Below are 20,942 nucleotides of genomic sequence, written 5' to 3' on the forward strand. Positions count from 1 at the left end.
TCTTCATAGATGTTCTCAGAGTCTGCTGTCACTGAGATACTCACAAATCACACTGACTGATAACGTTCAAGTCTTCCTTATCTTCATTGGTTTTCTGAATGTGTTCTGTCATTTATTAAGAGGGGTGTGTTGTGTGTCAGGGTGTAATTGTAAATTTTCTTATTTTCTACTGGGTTTTAGCCTGGTGCATTTTTTTTAAGCACCCTGTTGTTGAATGTGTAGATGCTTAGGACTGATATAGCCTCTTGTCAACTGGCCCTCCAGTCATATTAAAATAGCATTCATCATTCATAACTTTCACCTCTCTGCACTGCACCTTGAAACTGTCAGGACCTTGTGATGGGCATCTGCATTCCATCTATCAGCATCCCCACCCTCCACTGAAGGGATGCATGTTATGGGATGAGAAATGCATCACATATAAAACACATCAACCTTTGGGGGCTTGTCTGCAGCCTGACGTTTTGTTCATGTATTGGGTGCCGGGTTGACAGGTGTGACCCTACTGGGAATTTGCATGTGGTTCTCTCCCCTTCTAGCATGTTCTTCCTGCAGATATAGTTCATTAAGATTTTGCCTTTTGTTTTAAGGCATGCTGGCTTTGAACCTGCTATGCAGCTGAGGTTGAATTTGGGTTTCTGGTTCTCCTGCCTCTCTGCCTCCTGAGTTCTGGGATTTTAGGTGTTGTAATTAAATTCAAATGCAGGGGTTATTAGGGGAAGGGATTGTAAAAAGAGGAAAGGGGAGGAGAGAGAATGGCCTCCCGGGGACAGGAGCAGCTGGAGAGAGGAAAGAGAAGGGGAGAGGGATGGGAGGTGGGCAGAGCCCTTTCAAGGGAACATAGTGAATATGCACAGGTGGTGCTCTTAGTGGCTGCAGCTGAGGCTGTGTCCAGTCAGAACCCCAAGGGCAGGGCAGTACAGGTGCCTGAATACTAACAATAGGGATATGCCAGGCCTTTGGGCATGGTAGGCAAGCATTTTACCAACTGAGCTGTGTTCATAGCCTATCAAATGTCACTTTATTGGTGGGGTCTTCCATGACCAAGCATTTACATTATTGTTCACCCACCCCTGTTATTTCTGTCAGTAATAAATAAAGGCATTATCAAATACTGAACAATGTATGTATAGTAACAGGTTCAATTGATTAGCTACATTACTTTCTTTGTTTTCTTAAAACTATTGACATAAAGTATTTACATTTATGCACTTTATTACATTTTATTTAATGCATGCTCACACACATGTGAGCTTTCCTTAGCTTGGGCACAACTTGTGGGAGTTGGTTCTCTCCTCCCACTATGTGGGTCCTAGGGCCAAAGCCGGTCATCAGGCCTGGAGACACACGCTTTACCTGCTGAACCATCCCATGGACTTCATTTATGCACTTTGTTTGTTGTTGTTTGGTTGCTTCTTTCTCTGCTTTTCCTTTCCTTCCCTTTCCCTCCCTCCGTCCCTTCCTTTCTTCTTTCCTTCCTTTTATATGAGGTCTCACTGTGTAGCTTTGACTAGCCTAGAACTCTCTATACAGGCCAAGCTGTTTGCTTCTGTCTACGGAGCGCTTGGATGAAAGGTGCATGCCATTGCACCCAGATTTCACTTTCTAAAATAATTGCAGGCATCACCTATTGGAAAAGATACCACACCTTAGGACAGACTGAGTTAAATAAGTGGAAACAAGTTTCTTTACTGTAGGTCTTATAAAACCCTTTACTGTACAAATGTATATTAGGAGCATGTTAGTAGAGTATATCGTTAGGATTTCCCAAAAGAACCATTTTGTTGCATTTCATTTTGGGCTGTGTTCCACAGGAAACATTCAGAGACATATTGCATAATACATACACAGAAGAACACTGCTTGGTACAAGTTGTGGCTCAGTCACTGTTGTTTCTTTTTGTTGCCATGTAAGTCTCTTCAGTGTTTTTCTAAGTAACTTTGAACATTTGATTCTGGGGAGGGGGTGTTTTCCAGAGTGCCTTTTAGATTTTGTGTTAACATTCCTTAGCAGCAGAGACAGAGGACACATGACTGTGGCATTACTTTGGAAGCTCAGATCAGTGAAACCAGCCTGACTTAGTGTCTTCGTTAGGGTTACTATAGCTGTGTGAAACACCATGACCAAAGCAAGTTGGGGAGGAAAGAGTTTATTTGACTCACAGTTCTACATCACAGTCCATCATCAAAGGAAGTGAACACAGGAACAGTCAACTGGGGCAGGAACCTGGAGGCTGGAGCTGATGCAGAGGCCATGGAAGGGTGCTGCTTACTGGCTTGCTCCCCACAGCTTACTCAGCCTGCTTTCTTATAGAACTCAGGACTACTAACTCAGGCATGGTACCACCCACAATGGGCTGGGCCCCCCATAATGACTAATTTTAAAAATGCCTACAGCCCAGTCTTATGGAGGCATCTTCTCAGTTGAGGCTCCTCCTCTCTGATGAGTCTAGCTCATGTCAAGTTGACATAAAACTAGACAGCACATTTAGCATATGGCATTGCCCACCTCGGCCTCCCCTGAGAATAGATACTAGATGCCCAGACTAGCTCATCCTACAGCATAAGAGCTATTAAAAAGGGGCTTAAAACATTCCAGCTGAGTATGGCTTTCAGAAGGATGATCCCATATATAGAGAACCTTAATCATAGGCTGTGATATTTAGGCATGGGCATAACACTGAACCTTTCTGAGGCTAGTCTCTTTCAGGGATGTTTGTAAACCTGGGATGGCCAAGGCTTTTCCTGGGCAACCAGTGCCCTGAGGTCCTGCCTCCCTGGGGCTACCATCTAGAGATGTGGCAAGTCTGGTGGGTAGATGCCTCCAGTTACTCCACACCCAGGCAGTCTCGAAGCACTCTGGATTCTGCTTTCTCCTGTTCCAGACTAAGGGGACCAAAAGCATGGCAGCATGAATGGTGATGGTAGTGACGGTGACTGTGTGTATGGGGGCTGGGATCATCACAATACGGATGATGTCACTGGACATTACTGCTGGAAAACCCTTGGGCACTCTTTACTTCTTACGAATACTCACGTGGTAGCTGCTGTAGCAGGTGAAAATAAGCGTTAGTGTTATGGTTTGAATACAGAATGTCTCCCATGGGCTCATGTGTTGAATGCTTGGTCACCAGCTAGTGATGAAAGTTTTGGAGGTGAGAGCTACTTGGCAGAAGCAGGTCACTAGAGGTATGTCTTTGAAAGTTCTACCCAGTGTCCAGTCCCTGCCTTGCTCTTTGCTTCCCGTCCATCATGAGACAAACAGCTTTGTCCTCCACCTATTCCTGCCACCATGATGTTTGGTCTTAGCCCAGGCCTACAACCAAAAGAACCAAGGGCAGTGAACTAAAAATCTCCAAATAAACCCTTCCTCCATTGAGTTGTTTTCTCAGGGACTTGGTCACAGTGCTGGTGAAACTGACTGATACATTGAGCTACTGAGAGCCAGCCCTGGCCCAGATACCCAGTGGCCACCACATGCTGCATAATCTATTGGGCAGGGACTCTTCTTCAGTGTGACAGCTAATTCTGGTGTTGAACTCCCAGGGAGAAGGCACAGGCTAGATTGTCAGGATTCCATTCCACCCCTGGCCCATCTTCCTGTGCTCTGCTCCCAGTGGCTGTGGTCAAGTATGCAGGCATCTTGCTATCTTACAAACCTGCTTCTTGTTTTACTTGGAGGAGCCTCACTATCAGTGTCCTCCCAGAACCTGGAGGATGGAAGCCCAAGTCCGTTCATCCCAAGGCTGTGAAACCCTGGGCTTTTGAGCAAGCTGACGCTGATGGTTTTCCACAAGGGCTGGAGACCCTCATCTCACATCCCATGGTCAGGACTACGGACATCTCCTCTACACAGTCTGTCCACCCCTCAACTGCTGGCTTCTCTTTCTTGCTTCCTCCTGGTGGTCTGCCTTCTCTTCTGGTCTCTGCCTTGGACTCTTCCTTACCCTGGCTTGTACCTGTGTGCCTCACTTCATTCAGTTCTCTTCTTTCATGAATCAGGAAGCCCAGAACCTTCTGTAGAGTCTTGGAGTTGTGTGTTTGAGGTTTTCTGTGGACACACACCTCTGTCCACTTACAAGAGAAGCAAGTGTTCTGTGCTTTCCCTCCCCACGTGGCTCTGAGCTTACTCTTTCCCTGCCAACATCTGGAACTTCCATTGCCATAAAACAGCCAACAGCTCTTCTCCAGATCCCTTCCTGCCCAGGAGCTCTCAAACCCTTGCTGTCGCTTGCTGTCTCCTCAGCAAGGGCTGCCTTTGTGAGGAGCGAAAGCCTGGCTGTCTGTCCTCTGGCACCCTCAGAAGCCAGGACATTTCCACCCTGGCTTCAGCCCCAGACTAGACACAAGTGCTCTTGTCTTCTCTGGGGGGCCTGGACCTGGCTTTTCCCTGAACATTTGAGTCCACATTCTTTCTGGAGAGCAAGAAGAGAGGAGGACATGGGAAGGGCAGGAAGGAACTGGAATGCTCATGGAGAGCTTCTTCTGGGCTGGGATTTAGCCCAGTGGTCACTTATGCTCGCCAACAGTGGAGTGGGCACATGAAATGCTCTCCAACCAAGAAGTGAGTATAGTCAGAGCTGGCCTGTCCTACCCTGTGTCCTCTTTCTCAGACAGGGACTTGGAGAGAATTCCCCTCTTTCCCTGTAGTAGCAAATGTAACCCCTGGCCTCAGGTGATGAATCCAGCCTTGCAGGTCTGTTCCTGACCCTTTCTCCTGGCTAAGTGAGCCATCCCTGCACAAATACTACCAGTGACCTGGAACTCCCTGATGTCCAGGGTACTGGGGGAAGGGGCTACAAGTAGACAGCTCTCACATGGCCAGCTCCTAAATCCTGTCTTGCTTGTGATTGGCTCTTAGGGCTGTGCTAGCAGAGGCTACTGATCAGACTTTCCTGGCTGTCTATAAACCAGGTTAAGAGCCTTGCAAAGGTTGTTCCTGCTAGTTCTTGACAGGTCTGCTAGGTCAGGTGGAATGCAGGGAGCTAATGGGTGAAATGAATGTGCATTGCAGTAGACACAGGTGCTCTGCATGGCTCATAAAAAGGAGACTTGTAGGTGAGCTGAGGTGACTGGATGTGATTGGTGGTTTTAAGCAGAGGAGGGATGTGATCTGACTGGTTTCAGGCTTGCTCTGGCTCAAGTGTAGAGGAATAAAACGGGTACCATGAGATGGTGGCCTAGAGCTGTCAGGAGGAAACAAGAAGGGGTAGATTCCAGATGTAGTTTGAGAAGGAACCATGGGATTTGTGGATGGAGAATAGGCATGGGATGGAGAAGAGAAAAATGATGTAGAGACTAATTCTGGTCTTGTCAAATATGAACTGCCTTTCATAGAATGAAGTGTGATGGACTTAGAAGCATAGACAGGCATCTGCCATCAGGAGAGGAGGGATGGAGCATGCATCTCAGAGAAGGGGAGGGAGGCTGGTTCTTTTCTGATATATTTTTCATTGAGATATAATTAACATCTGGGAAATGGTGGTGCACAACTTTAGTCCCAGTACTCAGAGCAGTCTCTTTGAGTTTGAGACTAACCTGCTTTACAGAGCAAGTTCCAGGGCAGCCAGGATTATTACACAGAAAAACCCTATCTCAAAAAACAAAAACAAAACAAAACAAAAAAAAAAAGGAAAAAGATATAATCCATATTCACAATTGTGGTTTTTTAGCATACCTATCAAAGTTGTGTGCTCATAAGCCACCAATCAATCCACAAGTCCATAATCACTAGAATTACAGCCATCAATTCCTGAACCTTTCCATCTCCCCACCCCCATACACACCCAAACAGTCGTACGTGAGCAGCCACTCCTCATCCTCCCTCCTCCAGACCCAAACTCTCTGGTCTACTCTCTGTCCTCGTGTATTTCTGTACTCTCGCATCTTATATGTGTGGGATTACACAGCACGAGTCTTTGTGAATGGCTTCAGTGCTTGCAGGGTTCGGTGAGTTGCGGTGTTCCACTTGTGGCTGACACTCGGTGTCCAAGCTTTGCCCGCTCTTTCATTCGTTGCTGGGCTGTCTTCGCTTCTTGGCTCTTGGGTAGGTGGTGTTGCTGGGAACCCTCAATTGCATACTTCTGTGTGGGAGTTTTCACTTCCCCCAGGTCTACCGCTAGGGGTGGTGTGCTTAACATTAATTATATCCCACAGCAACGCATGGCGGGTCCACAGACTTGATGTGAGCTGTTTTGGGGGGCTGGGATTATGACATTTATTCTGAGAAGGCTTCGTTTCTGAGATGAGAGTGGAGGTGAGATTAAAGTTAGTAGTGGTTGCAGGGGAATAGGAAGCTAGCTGGTAACGGCCGGCCGTGTTTAGAACCCTTGGTGCTCAGGACCCCATCTAAAGGGAACCGCCAATGCATCTATGTGTCCTCTCTTCCCAGGCCTGCATGTGTGGCCGGGGTTAGGTATAGAGTCTGGGGAGAATGTGGTGCAGACAAATGGGACTATAGAAAGTTCAGCCTCAGGCCTTCTGTGACGCCGGCCTAGGGTGTCTGTCTCTAGCCTCTCTTTATGCTATACCTGCCTGTTACCAGGCTTTGGCCATACTGCTGTTAGCTTCTCCCTCAGGCAAGTGACCCTGAGGGACAGAAAGATCTTGACGCAAGGATGAGTTCAGACATACTCCACGAGTCATCGGCACACTAGCTTGTGAAGCTTTCCAGCCTCAGCTTGCCTCAGTTTTTTCCCCCCCACTGAGATGGAATCAAGCTCGTGGGCCAGCATTGTGTCTCTCTTTCTTCCCAGCTACCAAGGTCGCTCCCAGGCTATGCCATCCTCCCGGGATGATCCTGAGTTCTGGCTATGCCACTGAGACCTCTGCTGCCCCCTGCAATTTCTTCTCTGTGTCTGGTAGTTTTTTTCATCACTGAAAAATACCCGAGAGAACAGTTTAAAAGGGAGAATGGTTTATTGTCTCCACTGTCTCAGAGGGCTTGGTTGGCAGTCTGCTAGCTCCATCACTTTGGGTCCAATGTAAGGCAGTATGTCTCCATAACAGGAATATAGAGTAGGAGGCTGGCTGCCAGGAAGTGAGGGGGTGGGGAGGAGAGGGGCCAGAGACAAGAGTTTCTTCAAAGGCCTGTCCCCAGAGGGCTGCTTCCTCCACCTAGGTCTACCTCTGCAAGTTTTCACTGCCAGCTGGGAGCCAAGCCTTCGCCATATTTAATATTCCGACTATAGCATTCCCATCCCCGAGAGCAGCATCAGGGTGTGAGTGTCCCTGGCTCCACTCAGAACTGCGAAAGTCATGGAGCTGTCTTCCAAGAATGGACACTCACACCTACAATTTGCACACCAACCTATCCCACAGTACCCTCTCTCCAGGCACCATGACTGGAATAGTATTAGCTGTGGGCTAATAGCTGTGGAATATTACTTGCTGTTGCCCTTAAGCAGTCATGTTGAAGGAGCTGGTGTCTTGCCAAAGGGAATTCTCCCCCAAGGGCCAGGGAGCCAGCTGGAGGTTCCTTCCCTGAGGCAGTCCCAAGTGGCCTGGCTTTTACAGCCTGCCAGTGCTTGGTAGCTGAAAAAAAAAAAAAATTCCTTTTTTCTAGGGACAGTGAGTGGCTGGTGCGCCCAGCCTTGTCCTATTACACACCTGACCCAGAGCGAGCACAGTTCTGACAGGAAGGAACGAGCCTGTCACTATGTGGTTTGATGCAAACCTATAGATAGCTAGGGAAGCTCAGGTTTCCCCCACATAACTTGCCCGAAAAATAGGCTTGATCATCCTCCCTCCACACAGCAGGCATGGGGGTAGAGGGAGGCAATGGTCTCTAGATGGGGCCCTTATGGGTGTGCCATCTCCAGAAATCAGCATCTTTATTGCTCTGTACTCTGGAGCCCTGACTCCCCATTAGTGAAAAGTTGAAAAGTCAGCTTTTAGTGCTTCCCCTTGAAGTTCAAAGGGCCAGCTCACCAAGGTCAGCGCATTTCTCGCCTGAGTCAGGGGATGCACCTTGTGTTTTGCACACCTTTTTGGGCCCTCTTTGGTACCTGGCTCCTGACCTCTGCCACTCCCATACAAAGTGTAAAGCTGAGCCAGGATAAGAAGCATGCCAGTTGGGCATCAGTGGAGCACACCTTTAATCCCAGCACTCGGAAGACAGAGGCAGGTGGATCTCTGAGTTCGAGGCCAGCCTGGTCTACAGAGCTAGTTCTAGGACAGCCTCCAAAGCAATGCAGAGAAACCCCTGTCTCAACGCCCGCCCCCCCCCCAAAAAAGAAGCACAAGAATAACAACTGAGGGAGGAAGTCAGAGATGGGAGTCAGGCGCTGAGACCTCCCACGAGGGAGACCTCCTCAGAGGTCTGCCACTGGGCAAAGGGCAGCTGGGACCGTGGGGACGATGGGGAATTAGGCTTTCAAGTTGGAAGTCACAGCGTCAGCATGTGTTTGGAGTCTGGACAGCTAGTCTGGATCCAGGGAACCAGGCCCACATCTGGATGAAGATGAGGGAGGGAGGGAGGAGTGGGGGAGGAGAAGGGAGAGGGAGGTGGGAAAAGGAAGTGAGAAAAGGAAGAGGAGAAGGAAGAAGAGAAGGGAAAGAGGAAGAGGAGGGAAAGGAGGCAGCCTTGACAGAGACATCAGAGACTCTGGCTGGCATCAGAGCTGGCTGCCCACCCACCTGAGACTTGTGCAGTGCTGGCACGTGGACTAGGCCTTAGAGCAGTTTCACGTGGTCCTGCTGGCGGGGGTCTTCCGTCTCTGGACTCCCCCTGCCTCCGTCTGCACACACACTGGCAGAGCACCTCTTCCCCCACAGTGAGTGCCACTTTCTGTCCCCAGAGGCCTCCTGTCTTCTCCATCACAGGGGAAGCAGGCAGAGTTAACTTTCCTGAGAGCATAAGCTGGGTCCCTAGGAAGGCCGGGTGGCAGGACATGGCTGGGGTCTGTCCCAGGTGTTTGCAGGTATGTGTGTCAAAGCAGAGATTTGTCACCTCCTCCTGGCTGAATTGTCTCCTCAGGCCAAGAATAATAACTTTCAGTCATTTGTGTCCTCAGTTTTATATGCAATTATTGATAGGCCAGGTTGTATGTGTTTTCATCATTCATAGTTTTCTGTAATTGTTATTTAAATATTATTAGCATAAAGCATACAAAATAATGGGCCTTGTTATGACACTTTCATATGTACATGTAATTACTCCCATTATCCTCTCTTATCCCCCCGCTGCTTTTTTCTCTTTCCCAATTGTCTCCTTCACACACACACACATACACGCACACACACGCACACGCACAGAGTGATAGAATCTCCTGGCATAGACCAGGCTGGCCTCAAACTGAGAGTTTCCCTGCCTCTGTCTCCTGAGTGTGACACCACCCCTGACGTACATGAGGCACAATGTGATCTTCATCTTTCCGAATCTGCCTTGTCTCACTTAGGGGGATGGTTTCTATTTCCATTTTTCCTGCAAACAACAGCCTTTCATGTAGTACGGAAAAGGTTTAGACTCACTCCGGTATGTACTCAGGGTTGATATGGCTGGGCCATGCTGGGCTTGTTCCATTCTTAGCCTTTCGAACAATCCCCGTGGATTTTCATAGTGGCAGCACCATTTCTGTTCCAACGGCAGTGTGTATGGCTCCTGGTACCTGCATCTTTGCCAGTGTTTGGTGCCATTGGTGCCAGTGGCTTGATGACAGCCATTTTGGCTGGAGGAAGATAGGATTTCGGTAACTCCTAACTTTCATTTCCCCCATTGTTGATGACAACATACACTTTCCAATTCTACTTTTGAGAATTGTCTCCCTGTGAATTTTAGGATTTTTTCCCCCCTAGTTCTGTGCAGAATGCCATTGGAATTTTGATTTCTGCCATCTTGTTTCATGGCTACTTTTTATTAGGTTTGTTTTTGCCTTGTTGCATATTGTCCCAATATGCTTTGTTCTCCCTTTATCTCTTGCATTGACTAGGAAGTCCAATGCTTTATTTCTGTTTCTCAGAGCTATTGTATACACATAAGAGCATGCCGACTTGTTTTTCTATCAGCATCAGGACATAATCAGAATCTGCAGTCTCTTCCCAGACAAAGCAAACTTCAGGCAGACTTAAATATCCCTTCACCATTGCCAGAATAAGGACATCGCTTAAGACCAGCATTATTGAGGCTGGGAGATGGCTCAGAGGTTAAGAGCGTGTACTGTTCTTGCACAGGACCTGAGTTGAGTACCCAGCACTCATGATGGAGAGTTCACAAGAGCCTGTAACCTCAGCTCCAGGGGATCTGATGTCTCCTTCTGGCCTCTGCGCACTGCACTCGTGTGAACATACCAACACACACACACAAATTCAAAACAAAAATAATTTTTAAAATTTAAACTAGGATTTTTCTTTTCTTCCCAAGATTTTTTTTTTTTTAATTTCAGAATTGCTTCAGATTTTAGACATTTCTATATTTGGAAATAAAACATTTCAGAGCCCTCCAGATGTTGAACTTGCTGGTTAGGTCTGTTTGACTTGTAACCAATTACCTTTCCATGGTCCCGTCGCTCACACATAGATCATCATAGATTTTAGTACTAACTTATCACGCATTCTCTTGCTTCGTATTTGTGCTGCTGCAGCTCTAACCTGGGACCTCACCCTTGCCTGTCCAGTGCTCTACCACCCAGCTGCATCCCAGACCCCCTCTGCCCATTTATTTTGAGGCAGGGTCTTGCTTAGTTGCCTGATCTCACCTTAAATTTCCCGTCCTCCCACCTCTTAAGTAGCAGAGGGGGCAGACCCAACCACCAAGCCTGGCTTCCACAGTCTTCCTAATTGAGCAACAAGCGTTATCTTTATTCAAATATTTGCCTACCTGACACCATTTATAATGCCACTCATCCTTCTCTTCCCTGGACTTAGTGTTCACTTTAATGATTTGCATTCTCCCAGAATTCTTTTAGAAAGTATGGGAATGCTCCTGCAATGTTAGATATGAGTATTTCCCTTTCCAGAGGGTTTTTGTGTTATTGATGTTTTGAAGATAGACTGTCTTGTAGCCCAGGTTGACCTTGAACTTCCTATGTAGCCCAGGCTGGCCTTGAACTCTTACTCCTTCTGCATCCACCTCCCAAGTGCTGGGATTACAGGTGTGTGCCACCATGTTGGGCTTCAGGGGAGTCTCTTTTATTTTCAGATTCGGATTGAGCTTTAATTTTTGAATGATCTCTAGCTTTTTTGATAATACGTAGCTTCTAAGTCTGACTATATCAACTACAATATTAGTACAGTGACTTCTGCTCACATTCATCTCGTCCCATGCACATAAGCCAATTATACCACTTCTGACGGGCACTTAGAGTATGGTTTACTTAGGGAGGGAGAAAGGTAGAACTGGAGGAATCCAGGCTACCTAAGAAGTAGAATTCTGGGGGTCCCCAGATTCCTCATTCTGTGGCTTCCTTGTCACCTGTCCACAGGGATACATGAGTATCCCTCCCCTTTCCTCTTTTTCTTTCTTTTCTTTTCTTTCTTTCTTTCTTTCTTTCTTTTTTTTTTTTTTTTTTTTTTTTGAGATAGGGTTTCTCTGTGACTTTCTTTGGAGCCTGTCCTGGAACTAGCTCTTGTAGACCAGGCTGGTCTCGAACTCACAGAGATCTGCCTGCTTCTGCCTCCTGAGTGCTGAGATTAAAGGCATGAGCCACCAACACCCAGCTACCCTCCCCTCTTTTCTTCTCAGGATCTGACTTGAGGTGTTGCATGGAGTTTGCCAGGCTCAGCAACTCATGTGAGAAACTGAGCCCCACAAACTGTCTTCTTCACCTCAGTTGCTGAGCTCAGGGCCCGGTGGCATCCTCAGTTCAGCTGAGTCTTAGAAAGTGTTCAGGGTCTTGTCACTGCTCTTCCCAACTGTGCTCCAGCCACACCCATCACATCTTGCTTGAATTATCCATGGACCTCCTAACTAGTTCCCTGCTTCCAGTGGAGGCTTGTCCCCTGACCCCCTAGCATTGGACTAGCCTTTTCACAATGTTCTCTGAATCACGTATTAGCCCACATTTGTCACTGGACCCCATCATGCGCAGGATGAGGAAGGGTGTAAGACAACAGACTCTATGACCTTCTCCCCCAGCCCCCAGCCCATCAGCTGTTGGCCACACCTCTACCTCTGATTTTGGGGGTGTTTCTTCTACTAGTATGTTGCTCCTGGGGTCATGTGGCTCTGATCCCTCCTGCATTTAGTCATTGTTCAAAGGTCACCTACTGGGAGGTACCTTCTTGACCTATCCAGAATGACAACAAAGGCTGCAGCCACCCTTCCACTAACTAGATTGAGCCTTCTACAGAGTATTTACCTCTGGTAAAGCTACATCAGCCATTCAATTGCTTATCTGCTTCACTACTGGATTTTGACCCCATTTAGCCTATAACCAAAGTCCTACAGCCTGCCTGGCATATAGTAAGTGCTCGGATATTTCTTAAATTAATAGGCAAAATTGCCTGGCTGCATACTCCTTTAATTGTGCAAATACAATGCAGGTATTTTGGGGGTTGGGTGTCAACTAGACAGGAGTACTCTATCTCAGGGAAGGAAGAGTGAGCATCAGGGGACCAGACAGTGTGAGTGATGAGAGTGACAGAGTCTGCAGTGACCTCCCCAGCTACACCTGATTCCTGCCCCTCCCTGCCACTTCCATCCTAGGCTGTGGACCTTGACTCCTGGAGGCTGTCCTTTTCTCAAGGCCTGCATGTACCTGTCCATACAGGGCTTGGACAGGCCCTCCTGACTGGGCTGCTTTCTTTGGCCCTTTCCCCACCTGCAGGCCTCAGGTGGAGGAAATGGGGTGCTGAGAGTCAGGCACACCCCAGAGAACCCCGGTTTGTAAGGGCTAAACCAGGAATCCAAGCCCAGCTCAGGGGTTTTCCAGAGGGGCTTGTGACTTCGTGAGGCTTGTCCTTGGGCCATAGCATTGTGGTCCCCTGAGCACAGAGGCTGAAATGAGCCAGGCAGATCCTTACACTGAAGCCGCGTCTGAGGTGGCTGCTGTCCTCCCTGGAGGACAGACAGCTCAGACTGAGCTGCAGTAGCCTGGGGGTTCTACAGTCTTTAGTGGCTCCAGTGGGATCAAGGGCAGCCCCCGAGTGACCTAATTCCTCTCCAGTTCTAGACACAGCAGGGCAGGAGGAGTTCAGTGCCATGCGGGAACAATACATGCGAACTGGCGACGGCTTCCTCATCGTGTACTCCGTCACTGACAAGGCCAGCTTCGAGCACGTGGACCGTTTTCATCAGCTCATTCTGCGTGTCAAGGACAGGTGAGGGCAGCACTGTTCTTGTTCCCGGCTTGCGAAAGCACAATCCTCCCTCTCCCTTCCCCTCGCTCCCCTACAGATCTCCCCATTGCTCCTCTAAGGTCTCCCTTGACTCTTTCTTGGTGCCTAAGCTGCTCCCAAGGCTCCAAGGCTCATGCCCCTCCTATTTTATAAACTCTCCCTCGATCAAGGAATCATTGGTAACGTCTTTGTTTTCCAAGTCCAATTTAACCAAATTGCATTATATGCAAAGAAAAGTGGATTTCCTCTCCAGAACACACTGAAATTGGTTAAATTGCATTTGACTACAAGATTTACAAGTCACTCATTAAAGCCCATCTCACACTGCCAGTCAAAGAAACAATGCAGGAAGAAAAACTAAATGAAGGAGAACAACAAGCTTGGATAAATCCCAGTAAAGATGGAGAAATCCAGTCAATAACCATTCCACAGGAAAGGACTTGTAACTTTACCTGGCAGAGGGACGAGCTCATGCAGAGCAAGTTGTGATTAGTTGTTGTGCATTCAGCCCATGAATATATATGGACCGCAAAAAAAGATGTCCTCAGTGGGTCAGTGGTAGGGGAAGTCTTAAATTACTTGCTAATCAAGGAAATAAAAAGGTAGCATATTTTTCAATTACAAATTTCAAGTTTCAAATCACAGGATTTTTCCCCCTATGAAAATATCTGATATTGCTCAGAATGCCATGGGGCTGATGTTTGGTTTGGTTCACATGCCAGTAAGATGCTTATGGGGCATGCCTCTCCATCCTGTACTTCCCTCTTCTCTAAGCCATCCTTAGTTTGCAGCTGGCATTTGTGCAGTACCAGCTCCTGTCCCTGGTGCTATTCATGAGCCCTGACTGAGGGCTGCAGTAGCTTTACATGTATCAGAGCATTGGAGAGCTCTGTGTCTGGGAAGCCAGACCCCCTCACCAACAGCCTTAGGCCAGCCTCAACCCTGGCCTTGCAACGGACTCCAAGCTCCTTCTTTCCAAGCTCTTTTCTCCTCTGGAAACGAGGAGACCCATTGGAGAGTTCCTGTGGGGTGGCATGGCACAAAGTCCTGTTGGCATCACCTTGAGTTGGTAATGCAGGAAGATGAATCTCACTTGGCTGTTGTTTTGCTTCCCAGGGAGTCATTCCCAATGATCCTCGTGGCCAACAAGGTGGATTTGATGCACCTGAGGAAAATCACCAGGGAGCAAGGAAAAGAAATGGCGACCAAACACAATGTAGGGGTGTGTGTGTGTGTGTGTGTGTGTGTGTGTGTGTGTTCCAGCCTCAGGGCTATGTGTGAAAGTCTGTATGTCATCCTTCCTGCAGTGCTGGTCTTTGGAAATGGGACTAAGGCTGCCTCCTGAGCACTAGGCTCTATAGAGAGGCCACAGGGTACAACGCGACAGGATATTATTTGAAAGGAGCAGCAGACCAGCAAAAGAGCAGCCTCTGCAGCCATAAGAGTCTCTGGGGCGGGGGTGGACAGCTTCCTTCAGAGAGGCCCAGAAGCTGTGTTATTTGGTGCATTCCTGGCTGAGGGCTGCTCTGCACATGGCCATCACTGGGCCATGCAGAGGTAGTAGCTCTCTGGCTTAGGAGCTAGCACCTGCTGAATGATGGCAATCTGCTCTGTTCACTGAGCCCATCCTGTGCCCAGCACTGTAATGGGGGAGCATGGGTATCAAGTCCTCTACCCTTGCAGCCCTAGGCGTCATTGTCCCCACCTGACAAACATTAACACTGAGGTCGCTTCAGCATGTTAGCTTCCTGAGTTCATTGCCATGTGCTCACCCTCTGGATAGTGCTGGGTCACGTCTCTCTTCCCCATCCCCATATTGGCATAGTGCACTGGCCTGCTAGCTGGAAAGTCTGCTGCAAGGTAGCCCTGTCTCTGCTCACTGGCCTACCCTACCTGTAAAGAAAGGCATGCTGGAAGCTAGTTTTGCCTGTTTGCCTTCCCATCTTCCTGGGTCCTGGGGAACAAGAGTTCCGTGCCTTTTGGTGTTTACCTTTAATGATGGAGACAGGCAATAAGCAAAGTCAATTACAGTTAGTCTGAAGTTGACACATCTATGTAGGAGCCCAGGGAAACGGTCAGAGGTCAACCCCTAAAGAGGGATGAAGGGGACCACAGTATGCCTCAGCGTGGGAAGCGTAGCAGTTTGCTCCCGAGAATAAAAAGACTATCTGGATTCTATCCTAGGGAACTATTAAGTACCTCTGTGACTAGAGAACAGGAAGGAGTTAGAGAAGCCATTAGTGACACTCTCTGGCCTTGCAACGCAAGAAGTCCCAGGGCCTTGTGGGGTTCTGTCCAATCCTCAGATCCTCTAGAGTCTATTTTAAAGGTTCAAGAGGGCTTTGTGGTCATGGTGCCCAATATGAGCTTTGCCTTCCAGATCCCGTATATAGAAACCAGTGCCAAGGACCCACCTCTCAACGTGGACAAAGCCTTCCATGACCTCGTTAGAGTAATTAGGTAAGTGTTGTACCCTCCCTGACAGCTGCGCCCCCTCTGGCAATGGCCTCTGTGGTGGAAGGGGACAAGCCATGTTGCAACTGTAATATAGGAGGAACACAGATCCTGTGCTAGGCCAGGAGCCTGGGCAGACCCAAGCCTAGGTTGCTATTTCTTGTATCTCTTTGCATTTTCCTCCTTCCCTTACCTCTACTATACACTGCCCCCAGATATAATGGGCTTGGGTGTGGAGGTTGCAGGCATGCAGGATCAGAGGTCCTGGTCCTCTCAGAATTCCGAGATTTCAACATATCCCACACAGCAAAGACCAGGCCCCTTGCTGTGCCCCAGAACAGCCAATTGTGGTTCCTGGGCTCAGAGACACGGTGTGTGTGTGTGTGTGTGTTCCCAGACTCACAGCCTGTGGGTTTTCAAGTGCCAGCAGCCCCAAGAACAGACTCCTGAATATTCCTTTAAAACCCTACTCACTTCATGTTGGATGACCGAAGTTGCCTCCTGGCTGGTTTCCCTGCCACCACCAAGTGGGTATTCTAAACCCTTAATGTTCCCAACAGTTAAACCCCTGTCTTCAGTACCTTGTGTGGGTGACTCAGAGCCTGTTGGTCGGCTGTGACTCAGATCTAACCTTGTAAGGGTGCCCCTTGTTGACCACCTCTTGGTCCCCTGCCACGTGCACACCCCTGCCTACATCCCTGCACACTCTGCAGCCTGATCTCATCATGATTCCTCGGTGCAGCCTTACTTCGTGTTTGTGTTGGCAGTCGGGTTTGGTGCAAGTGATGTGCTCACCAAGCTGCCGTGTACTGCTTATGGACCCGTAGCAGCAAAGGTACCTTTAGACCTAGGGGATGTTAACAGAGACCATGTAAAAGACTTTTGTACTCAGTTGTCCAGTTTTTTTTTTTAATCTGAAATATGAAACATAGAAAAACACGACGGTGCTTACGATCTAAATAAACTAGTCAACACCTACTGTCATTGATTTCCAGTCAGGTGGCTCTGGTTTCCCCTCCCCTTCCTCTCCAGTCTCACACGGGATGCTTCACAGCCTTGCCTCCATCCCAGGAGTCACAGAGAGGGGACAGAGGAGAAAAAGCTTGGTCTGACTTTGTCTTTCTGTCCTTCGTTGTTCAACAGGCAACAGATTCCAGAGAAAAGCCAGAAGAAAAAGAAGAAAGCAAAATGGCGAGGGGACCGGGCCACTGGCACTCACAAACTTCAGTGTGTGATCTTGTGACAGCCTGAAACCCTGGGCATAGCAACCATGAACTGCCAGCCCCCGGGACCAGCTCACTGCCTAATTGCACTGAGAATCACTTCTAACCACAACCCTTGGCTCTGGACTGGGCACAGGAAGGGAGCGAGGGAGGATGGGCAGGAGCAGACAGGGTTTGGCTTTGCCACCTCTCCCAGGAGAGCAGCGGCTTCCAAGCCCTTTGCGTGTTGATTGAGCCCTGTTCCCAGTGTCTTGGTGGCTGTGTTGTCTCTGTTAAGTAGAAAGGGCTGGTTTGCTGTGGAAGTGTTTATCCACATCCGATATACCAGACAAGCCATGAACAAGTTTCCTCCCCGTCCATCCCCATCCCCAGTGTCTGAGCTCTGGTGTCTTTTGTAGATTTTTAAATTATTTGAGTAATGATTATTTTATTAAAGAGGTCTGTGCCCACTGCCCGGTGAAGCCTGGGGCTTTGGCAGACCTCTCAGCTAGTGTCTGGAACAGTGCTCTTGTCTTTTTAACCGAGAGTTCCTAGCAGTGCCAAACTCCAGCCAGGCTGGATGACTGAGATGGCGGAGGGTAGTGGAGGCCTTGGCAGAGCCCAGGAAGCAAACAGGCCCCAGAGACTGGAGAGAGGGAGACGGTTCATGTGGAGGTTGAAAATGCAGAGAGTAGAAATGCCCTCACTGCTACGCCCACACCCCCACCGCCATGGAAGGGAGAGCTAGCTGGGACCATCGCACCCCTAGAGGGATTTCCTCATCCTCAAAGTGGGTGAGGCGAGTGGCTGGCTTTGCACAGTGCTCATTTGCTTTTCAGGCAGTAGGTACATTCTGCCTTCAGATGCGACAGGGACCTGGGCTTCTCAGATGTGTTCCTTCTTGCTTGCTCACATCCTGTGTGTTGCTGTGCCTCTGACACAAACATGGCATGCTCAAGGAGGTAAAAGTGACACCATCCAGAAAGCTGTTGTCTTTGATGGCTCTGACCTGAAAGCACCCGATACTGTAATCACCGAAGCACCAGGGCCTGAAGCCATTTCCATGTGAGTCGGCGGCCAGCCCGTGAGCACACAACCCTCCTGGCATCAGTAGTACGACTTTCTTTTGGTGCACACTTTCCTTGCCCTCTCTGTCTTAGGTCAAAGGGGAAAGGAGAGTTGAGCTGACAACACAATCCACACATTTATTCCATCAGGGACACCCCTCTCCTTCCACGATGCACCCTCCCTGTGGTTCTGCTGCTGGGGCAAAGATTGGGTTTTTCCAGCTGGGATCTGAGTGGGGTAACAGCTGAGCCAGGGTGCCCCCTGTGGGAGGGGCGGAAGCTAGTGGGGTCGTTTGCCAGCTCACTGTGCTGGGCCACTCTGGAGAAAGAAACTCGTGGAAAGAAAGCCGAGGCAAGGGGGCACCAAGTGGATGTCCAGCCTCGTGGTTCTTTTCCCACCCAGAAAGTCCTAAACAGGGTCATCATCACAGAAAACCCGCCCAAAGGACAGTTCTGCTACAGAGGGAAATGATTGGCAGCTAAAGATGAAACTTCTTGTCAGATGCCTTCCCCCGAGCCCCACTTTTTCTGTTCCTAGAAAGGATACCAAAGAACATTCCAGATGAGGTATCTCACCATATCCCGGATCCTATAGTATCTATGGTTTTTCAACACTAAAAGGACCAGGCTTTCTCCAGGCTGAGCTGTACCCACAGCAGCTGCCACCTAGAGAGAGTGGGACAAATAGAAGTGAGGTCCAGCTCCGCACAGAATGCAGAAGCAAAAGGCCCTGCACTCAGGGCAGCAGCCACTGCCAGAAAGGCCCCATCTCCTGCCACCCGCCACCCGCCACCAGCACACCCCTGCCTCTCTGGAGCAACCTCCACTGTGTCAAGTGGGAATTCTCACTGGAAGTAGAGCAGTTGCCTAGACCAGAGCCCCGAGTCACACAGGTAACTAGAAGGGAGGCTCCCAGCATTCCTGTGCCTCTCAGAAGAGGAGGTGCATCCAGGCCTGTCATCCAGGGCATCCCTTCTAAACTGACTCCATACTGACCAACATCTGGCAGGCCTTCTACAGTCTCTTATTCAGGGCTCCTGGTAAGCTCTCATCTCCCAGAACCCCACTTCTCCAGAAAATGAGCTGGATATGTAACACTCCAGAGTTAGAAATGAGCCTTTGACAGAGTTTCCAGAGAGGCCAAGTAAGGTACACTCAGCACACCTCCATCACCAGCCCACGAGGAAAGACAGCCTGGAAACCTGGTTGGCCACAACACCAGGTGACTGGGAACCCTCTAGGTCTATAGACAAGTTGTCATTCTGAGGTTCCCTCTGGTGTTTCAGAAATGTGTGTTCCCATCAAATCCCCTGGTGTACGCCCTCCCTGGAATCCCCTCCCCCTCCCCCTCTATTGTGAGCCCAGGTTTTCTCCCTTACTGACACCTCCTTATAGGCTCCTTTCCTCCCCCCTAGCCATCCCCTCTCCCCCCAGAATGGGGCTATGCCATGGCTACTTCCTTCCCAAGCACTTTGCCACACTGGGGACATCTGGATGTTTCCCCTCCTGTCCCACCTCCCCATGGCTCTTGCTGTGAGAATACCTGATTCAGTGAGTGTAGCCTGTCTTGCCTGCCAGGAGATGTGACCTGCTAACCCTGGCAGCTCCAACCCCAAAGCCCCTCAGACCTGCTACACGAAGTCCAGGGTCACAGAGGGGTCCCCTCCTTTAGAAGCTCACCTGGGTGGAAACTCCACATTGGCTGGGGTTTCCCTAGAATGCCAGATACTTGAAACACTGAGCCCTTTGAGTGACAGTATTAGCTGGTGGCCATTGTCTCTGAAACGAGAGTGATGCCTAGATGTTTTGATGCTTGAGTCTTTTATGTAACTTTTTATCGAGTCTTTGTGTATCTTTCCTTATTAATAAAGAAACAATGAGAAATGCTGTCATTTCCTCTTGCTCAAATACTCCTAGTTTTGTATGTATCAGTCCTTTACCCAAACACCTCTTCCAGAGCACGGCCTCAGGCTTGAACCTGAAGTACAAAGGAAGCCCACTGGTGGCCAGGGGCATCTCCTGTAAGAGCCCACTTCATCAGCGGCATACCATCTGCCCCTCTGTCAGTTGTGGGAAACTTCTTATATTCAAAATGGTATTCCTGACCCCCCCCCCCCATGACTGTTCACCCAGTTCCTTGTTCCAGCTCCCAACCCCAAAGTCTTGAACTTGGCATTTATCCACCCCAACCCCATCCTGTAAGCAAAGACTATTGAATTCTCCCTGCAAACTATATCTAGAATCTACCCTTTCCCAATGTCCCCACGGCTGACCTTTGAGCCGATGGTGCCTTTGTTCATGTCTTGTTCTCATATCCCCATAGTTCATTCTCAACATGGCCAGCAAAGGGGTCTGGGGTAAATTTATGAACTTACGGCTCCCACTCTGTCTACCCCACCCTCCACCCTTATTTTACAGGAATGCCAAGGTGGGCGATGTCATTACACATGAACACTGAGCAGATAGATGGTCATCAGCTGCAGAGAAGAGCAGCCGAATGCATTCCTTCACTTGATACTGGACACTCACTGAGTTCTGAGCCCCACAGCAACATCACAGAGAACATTAAAACCACTGACTAGTTGAAAACCACAGTCACATAGGAGACCCACCAGTTACATCACTGTTAAAGAGTAAAGACCTCTCTCCTAGGCTCAGTCTATAAAAGCATGATCTCTGTCTCCCTCCATACCCCACCCCCTGTATGTGGTCCATGTACAAGCTGCTGTACATAGAAGGATCTATGTCACGTGGCCTCCTCAATGGCTCTCCACCTTTCTGAGACAGGATCTGTCACTGAACCAGCAATGTATCAGTTGCTCTAGGCTGGGCTGACCAATTAACTCCAAGGACCAGGCTGCCTCTGCCTCAACAGTTCAGTGATGGCAGTATGCTGCTCACCCAGCTTTTGCACAGGTGCTGGAACTCAGGTCCCCATGTTTGCA

The 20,942-nt window shown here is 49.0% G+C and overlaps 1 protein-coding gene across 1 annotated transcript in view; it reads left to right on the forward strand.

The window, feature by feature from the left end:
• Mras (muscle RAS oncogene homolog) overlaps positions 1-19,881 on the forward strand; it is a 48,737-nt gene extending 28,856 nt beyond the window's left edge. Inside the window, exons 3-6 of the mRNA XM_051206441.1 lie at positions 13,103-13,256; positions 14,391-14,490; positions 15,655-15,734; positions 16,872-19,881. Of these exons, the coding sequence (XP_051062398.1) occupies positions 13,103-13,256; positions 14,391-14,490; positions 15,655-15,734; positions 16,872-16,971 (434 nt within the window). The 3' untranslated portion in view covers positions 16,972-19,881. The remainder of the gene's footprint in view (positions 1-13,102; positions 13,257-14,390; positions 14,491-15,654; positions 15,735-16,871) is intronic.
• The last annotated feature ends 1,061 nt before the right edge of the window (positions 19,882-20,942 follow it).

This window comes from Phodopus roborovskii, unplaced genomic scaffold, assembly GCF_943737965.1.
Source record: "Phodopus roborovskii unplaced genomic scaffold, PHOROB, whole genome shotgun sequence".
Lineage (NCBI taxonomy): Eukaryota > Metazoa > Chordata > Mammalia > Rodentia > Cricetidae > Phodopus > Phodopus roborovskii.